Source organism: Castanea sativa, chromosome 9 (genome assembly GCF_040712315.1).
Source record: "Castanea sativa cultivar Marrone di Chiusa Pesio chromosome 9, ASM4071231v1".
NCBI lineage: Eukaryota > Viridiplantae > Streptophyta > Magnoliopsida > Fagales > Fagaceae > Castanea > Castanea sativa.
In genome coordinates, this window is record NC_134021.1 from 39,386,760 (window position 1) to 39,394,705 (window position 7,946).

The window sequence follows — 7,946 nt, forward strand, 5'->3', positions numbered from 1 at the left end:
ATTATTTGCATCTCGCATATATGATTCTAGAAATATATTTAAATATAAGCTTAATAAATAATTACGACTAGATTCTAATTACACTATAATTTTGTGTCAAGTTCCTTTCCAATTTAAAATTACTTTATCTCATTCCGCTTTAATCTCATTAACTCAAACTACCTTGCCAAAACTTATTATTATTAAAATATAAACGTGAATGACAAATTTACCATATTCTAAAATTTGTATTCATTTTCAATATATTTTATAATAAATCAATCTTCATATATTATTTGAAAAAAATTAAACATTATATAAATTCATTACATCGCCATAACAAAAATTACGTTAATGAGTACAGATTAAATATATACCTTTTCTTCTTAACTAAAATGGATCAATAAAAAAATGAATGATTTGCATACTCTACTAAATATTGTCCTACAATCTCTTTTTGATAGTATTAAGTTTAGGTACAAATGCTAATATGTATCTAATTGTATTTATTTTTAAATGCATTTGTGTGTATCAAGGGACATAAGGCAATTACAAAAAAGAATCTCTTGGAGGTGTCTCAAATATACTAGCTAAAGGTTTTGAATGCTAATTAGAGATTTCAAACCTAAGACTTCATAGATCTCAAGAGGTTTTGAAAACCACTAACTAAACGTCTCAACCTCGTAAGGTCATGAATTCGATACATCTAATTCTTTTTCCTTTCATTTCTTTTGATATCAATAATAGACTTTACTAATCGAGTTAACAAAAAATTATCTTTTATTATTTCATACCAAGTATATAAAAGCAAATAGATTTTCACTGTATAATGGTAATCATCTAATGATTCATCATTACCTTATTGATCACGGCAACAACAACCATCATTTTATTCTATCACAGTCACCATTCAAATAATTGTTTTTCCCTATAAAAAAAAAAAGTTTTAGAGCTCCTTTAAGCCTATGACTAAATTAGTTTTATCAAAAATATTTTCATTCTAAAAAATATCATTTCACTTATAATTTCCGTACGGCCTAACAGCATCATTTCTCTTATCAAATAAATTATCCTTTTAATAATAATTTACCCATGCAATTAATATAGCATAGCACAACTAGTTGCGAGTCCCCATATAAATTTTTAGAAGAGAGTCCCCAACTCCCCATAATTAATTACGATGATTAAGCGGATATATATATATTTTTTTTTGCCATAAGGAATCCAAACAGTACACCCAATAATTCTAATTTGTCAGAATATTTTACAAAAAAAGTTCTAGTTTGTCGAAAGTTATTAATGCAACTCATGAATTAATGATTTTTTAGAAACATTTTGTTGTTAATAGTTTTTTAATTTATTATAAAACTGTATTAAAATTTTTCTATTATAATTTATTAACAGTTGACTTTAGTTTAATTAATGATTATCCCATAAAAAACAAAAAAACTAATGATTATTTACAGTAAATCTCGGTTCATGCTTTGAATTGCGGACTCATTTTCAGCCTTTTGCTGCAACCAAAGCCCATTCAAAGTTGTGCTGTGCCGCAACATTCTGGGGTTACTTTATGGCATTTCTCACTGGCAATCCAATCCAATCCAATCTCCCTTATCATAAAAGCTTCTTCTAATTTCTCTTTTATATATCAAACAAATTTCACAATTTTTATTTAAAATTATTAAGTTAAAACTTAACAATTATTTAAAAAAAAAGAGTTACGTGGATAAATTGTAAATGATGAATAATAAATGTTTAATGGTGGACTCTTACAAATGTAATGTGACACCAATTATCATAATTTATCATCTTAACAAAAGTTTAATGGTTAAAATATCGTAAAATTTAAACGGTTATATAACACATTAAATTTATTTGTCTGTGTGATTAAAATTTGTCATCATTTTCTTTCCTGAGAAACAAAATTTGTCATCACTAAATATGTGATATCATCCTTATCTTATCAAATGATGCCTTTTCTTATCAAATGGTGCCTTTTCTTTTTTGGTGGGGTGGGACATATAGTTTGGACAATGGAGTAAAAAAAAAAAGAAACCAAGAATACCCAATTATAAGCAATAAATTATAAGCAAACCCAAAAGATTATAGGGACCCCACATGGCCACATGCCTTGACCCTTCCCTAGCCTTCATTTGCTCTTTTTCCTTTTCCTTACACTTCACCTTTGCAATTTTCTTTGGGTATGTATAACTCTGATTTTCATTGCTTATAGAAAAAAAAAAATTGATTTCCTTTGTTTCTTTCCAAATAAAGGGGCTGATCCTCAAATGTGTTCTCTTTGAATCCCAAGACAATTACTGGGTTTTGATTGAACAACCAAAACAAAGAGAGAGAGGCAATGGCAGTGCCATGGGCCATGACTCTGTGGATGGCAAAGATGGTGTGGGTGGCTCTATCTGGGTGGGTGTCTTCCTGTTTGACTGTTGCTGATGAGGTTGCTGGCTCTCTTAGAACTGGTGATATTGGACCCTTCCATGTTGGCTGATTGGACTGTCAAATTCACAAGTCCAAAGCTTTCTGGTTTGTCTCTAAAAACCATGCTGATCATTATTGTGGTGTACTGTAATATACCTTTCTCTGTCTCTTTAATTACTATTGCACTTTGTTGATCATTGCAAAACTATAATTGTTTGGTTATTACAATTTCTTATATTTCTCTATCATGCTGATTATTTGTTATGTACTGTAACATATCTTTTTCCGTCTCTTTAATTTCTACTATACTTTACTGATCCTTGCAAAACTGTAACTGTTTGGTTATTACAACCTCTTATATCCCTCTAAAGTTGTGGGCTTTCCCCATTATTGTTGTTGTTTTTGTTTTTTCCTATGATGAGTTTGTTGAATTATTTATGGATATGGTCATCTCATCAGTTCAACAGCGGTGGATTTTGACTTTTTGTCTGGGAACTTTGCGGTTCATATATGGGATTTGCTTAATTGCATGGAGCAAGTGTTTAGATGAAACATAGGATTTGGAAAAATTGCAAGCTTTCTTCACTTTTCACTGACATCTTGGTAACTAAGTGGAGCTATACAATCAAATTTTTGTGCTTGAATTGTTATATTCTGGACACAGTGACAACTAACGTATCTTAATGACAAAGGGAAAATAATACCAACCCAGAAAATAAAGGAAAAGATTGAGTGAAATAAAAAGGAAAAGCAATGAGCAAAATGTTGATGACACCTAAGAAGAAATTTTAATGGAATCCTTAGTGGTGCATGAAAGACAGAATCTAAAGGATCTAGGTTTTGTTGGAAATGAAAGAATTGGCTATTCTTTCACTTATAATTTTTCATGCTTATTGTTGATTGTGAATTTTGGCTAAGTCGTTGTTTTGAACAACTCTGGTTTCTGGCTTGTAACTGTTACTGATGATATGTGTGTGCTTAATCAATTGGAAGTTTTAGATGTTGTCTGCTTTGTAAACTTTGAGTTCCGTAGTGGGAATTTGAAATTGGCTGCTGCCTTCATCAATAGGCCGTTCTTGAAATTGGATGATGATTTTGAGGTAAGCAAATGCTGTGGCAACAATTTTATTGTAGGAGATTTTAGATTCAGAGACAGCCTTATTTTTTATTTGTGAATTGCTCAAAGCATAATGATTCTTTTGTCCAATACATGAAGTTTGAGTTTAATTGTGCAGCAGCACTAATATACTTATGCATCCATTGGAAGTAGATATAAATTGAAGAGGGAAAAATTAGAGATACATTATTGCTGTTGTATTATTTACCAATGGTTGAAAATTGTAGGGTACAGGGTATATTAGTGGTGTATGTTCCAAGGAACACTTTAATCTGTGCCCATCTGATATAGGGCAAAATCTGTAGTCTGTAACTGTAAAAAGTACTAATTCTACATTATGGTACTAGGTACCTTAGTGGTGTATGTTCCCTGGAGGACTTTAATCATTTTCTATCTGATAAAATGCAAAATATATAGTGCAATTATAAACAGTACTCATTCTATGGATTTTAACTTTTGAGAGACAATACAATCTAGGCTAATGAATTAGAGTATGGTCTAGACTCATGGGACAGAGAACTATCAATCAATTTTGTTGTGATAAACAAATATTCAGCAAGTTACATCCGCCCCTTTATTTTTACACTCTCAGTGGCATACACACACTTGCTTCATCTATAATAGTATACATTGGGATTCTTTTATGTTTTGAAATTCTATGCTGCATGAGAGATGATTTAGTGTGCTACCAATTAATGTGGTATGAAATTTTTAAATATGTCTTCTTGTACATAGTCTACCATGTTGAGGTTTGAAAAGGATAAGAGCATGTTGGAAACTATGACTTTTTTGTTGCTTAAAGGCATTTGATATAATAAAGTCAACATGGAGGATTGAAGGGTGTGAATGAGATTTCGGTATACATATTTTGTTGAATGTTTAATGTTTAGGTATGTGCAAGAATGCACGTTAGCTTCCAGTTATGATCGGGTAGGTAAGAATTCATTTGTGTCCTATGTTTGTCACCTTTATATGTACTCTTTGTTTATTTATTTACTTTCTTTTTGGGAATGCAACTACCACCCCTATGGAATAGAGGTACCCTATGGTTTGTTTGCGATACTTCACTCCCCTATGCTTAGATCCGTTAATCAGTTTGGTTAACTTAGGTGAAATTTGATGATGTGGCAAGTGCTTGAATCCCTTGTGTTTTAAGGGCATTCCATGTGGCAAGTGCCAGTTTGTGGTTTTGTGGGTTTCATCATGAACCCTAAGAACTAAAGATCAGTTTAAAAAGGCAAGAAGATTTTTAACTTATTAGTTTTATTGTCACAATATACTGAGTATAGCTTCACAAAGGGGGCTCTGATCACGTGATCTTACATCTTATGTTTGTTTCTTTAGTCTTGAAGGACTTTTGTCTGCCCCTACAACTTTGTGTTCATGTTAACTAATAGTCATACTATTCAATCTTTGATGGTCCTAATAGCTGCCTTTTTAAAAGTAAGAATGTTAGCTGGTCAAAAATCATTACTGATTTTGGCTTTCAGTCTTTGTGGCTATTATGTTGCAAGACAACTAAACCTTGTTTTTTGCTTGAACAAAGTTAACCTCTAATAGTGCTTAATTTTTTCTCATCACGGTCTCTTACAAAATTAGCCTGCAATATACTTCTGAACCTCATCAAACACTCTGAAATGTAGTTAGTTATGACTTGAAAAAATAGCTAGTAAATGCGACTTGGTTTAAAAGACAACTTGGGCATAATATTCATTTTCCATCTCTACTATTTTTCTTTCCTTGTACTAGTCTCACTATTTTTACATCTTATGACACATTGGTCCCCTTATACATTAATGCGTCCATCCTAGATGCTACTCATACCTCTTTAATGTGCACAATAAAACAATTTCCATTTTTATATGATCATAAACATGTCATCTCATTGATGAAAATGAACTGTGTAAAAGCATACTGGCTTGGTTGAGATCTTATACAGTTTAATTGTGAAAATGATGTGAAAGGGATGAATATTGAATACAATGCACATGCTTTTTATGTTTCACAAATTGAAAAATCTCAGGATCTTCTTGTATGGCCAAAAACCGGCCTGAAGTTGCTTCACCCCACTACCTTATTATATTTTGATTTTAAGTTACGTTAAGCTTCCTCCAGATAAATCATATTGAGAAGTGAAATATTATTTTGTTTTGTTTTGTTTTTATTTTTATTTTTAATATCGGTACGAGTTACTATGACATTGTGTGCATGATCTACAATATATTTGAACTATCCTCTCTATCCTATGATGTAAAGACAGAATAGTTCACTGTCTTTCTGATTGATAGCCAATAGAAATGATTGGGACAAATGTGAATTTGGATTTATTATCATTAAAGATAGAATGCCATCGTTTAGAAGATTCTTTCAACCAATAAGTGTACTTGTATATATGCATGCCTTATCTTAGTTATATGAAAATTTATATCCTACTTATTTGTTCACTCCTCATAAACATGTTTATTTAAAATATGGCCTACAAATTCTAAAGTCAAACTTATGGTTGTTGATTCTGTCATTAGCTACTATAGGCATAATGAAAGGAAAAGAAGGTGAATTTGCTACAGGGAAAAAACTACTATCAGTATTTATGACTACCTATAGTGGTTAAAAAGGTTTTGCTGCTAATATTCTAGCTTTCTATAGTTCTGTTGATTTAGTTGAAATTTGAGATGAATGATTGCATTAAGTATAATATTTTTCCCTTTTCGTGGACAGATCGGCTGAGGCTAGTTGGAAACAAGAGAGGAGATTGAATAAATGGTTTGGGGATTTAAAGCCATCTCTAAGTTCTGTAGTTAATACTCTGTGCAAATCTTCTTAAATGGTTTATGATTCATTTTCCACTTTAAAACAAATTGTAAAGCTTTGACATACTTTATAGAAGAGGTTTGATATTTGTTATTGGGATGGGGTAAGAGAGAGAGAGAGAGAGAGAGAGAGAGAGAAGGGGGGGGGGGGTTGGTTTGAATTGGTGTGGTGCTTTAGGTTTGACAAGTTCTGTAAAATTGACAAGGTTGCTGCATGACATTGTGTTTGGTGGTGTTTTGAAGAGACTCAACATTTAGGGCCTGTTTGGATGGAGGAGGGAAGGAGGGGGAGTGGAGAAGAGTAGAGTAGAATGGGCTAAAAGTAGGCTAAATTTAGGCCAAATCTACTCTATTCTCCCTCTCTCCCCTTCAATCTAAACAGACCATTATTGGGGATTGTTCTTCAAATAGATAAAAATGAAATGTAAATGTTTGGATTCCAAATAAAGGCCTGATCCTTGTTTTCAGTCATGTTTGATATTTAGGGAATGAAAGTAGTTAGTATACCTTTTTCTTTTTAATTATTATTATTTTTTTAACGCAGTTAGTTTGCCCATTTTAGGCAGGGTAGGCTTGCCTTTTCCCTCATTCTGGTTAAATTTTTATTGGCTTTGGTGTTTTCACAATGCCTTGATTAATAGCTTTGATCATGTTAGCCTGAAGTGGTTAGGAATTATGGATTATCATTGGGTTTATGCACTGACTTCCTAACATAATAATTCATCTCTCTTAAAAACAACTCTACACAACTATGGAAGAAATGCACTTGACTCTAACAAAAAACAAAGTAAATCATCATTCTAGGTCATTGATTCTTATGATTAAACCTAATACCAACTTTCATGCTTCGTTACTCGAAAGAAAGTACAAGCACTACCAGTATAAATAGCTGCGCCCAATGGATTTGTCGACTATTATATAATTGGCGAAATTACAATATTGGTTTATCAAGTTTACCCTGTGTGCACAATTGGTCTCTCCAGTTTCAAGTGAGCACAATTGGTCCCTCAAGTTTTAAACTTGAGTTGTATTAGTCCTTTTACTAACTATTGTTAGTAGTGTTACTTATGTGGCTAACGGAATAACGACTTGGCATTTTTTTAATGATGTGGCGTGTTTTTAATTAAAAAATTACAAAATAAATTTATATGTAAGAAACAATATTTACAATCCGGTACCAAATTAAAAAATCCATGTGCGAGTGTGTGTGAAAGGAATTTGCGCAGGGATTGGTGTTATGTGCGAGTGTGTGTGAGAGGAATTTGCTAGCGGACACATCGAAGATTGTAGAGAAGAACAAGATCTGTAAGTGTAAAGAAGAGGATTGTAGGAAAGTTGTCACTATAAGAGCACAATGAATCTGAATTCCCGCACACCAATGTTTGGTGGGGACTTTCATATGTATATATATATATTGAATTTGTACCCAGTGAAAGGCAACTGATGGGTCCTTGATTCTGAAATATCCTCAATAGTTACTGATGGAGTGTTGGCTCTTGAATACAACGCTTCAATTTGTAAATCTCGTTGGGAAAAATGTTCCTCCTATCTTGCGGGTAATTCTTTTTCCTTCAATTTTCTTTCTTACGCATTGAAACTACGTT

The 7,946-nt window shown here is 32.3% G+C and overlaps 1 protein-coding gene across 2 annotated transcripts; it reads left to right on the plus strand.

Annotated features, from left to right (window-relative positions):
- Positions 1-2,077: 2,077 nt before the first annotated feature.
- Positions 2,078-6,809, plus strand: LOC142609545 (uncharacterized). 2 transcript variants are annotated; one of them, XR_012839627.1, is made up of 3 exons: positions 2,078-2,520; positions 6,055-6,147; positions 6,251-6,809. XR_012839627.1 is itself a non-coding variant. In XM_075781151.1 (2 exons), the coding sequence occupies exon 1, from the start codon at positions 2,339-2,341 to the stop codon at positions 2,483-2,485; it is 147 nt and encodes a 48-aa protein (XP_075637266.1). In that variant the 5' UTR covers positions 2,088-2,338; the 3' UTR covers positions 2,486-2,520; positions 6,251-6,809. The 2 variants fall into 2 exon arrangements, 1 of the variants encoding a protein (XP_075637266.1); XM_075781151.1 differs by lacking the exon at positions 6,055-6,147 and having other exon boundaries at positions 2,088-2,520.
- Positions 6,810-7,946: the final 1,137 nt, after the last annotated feature.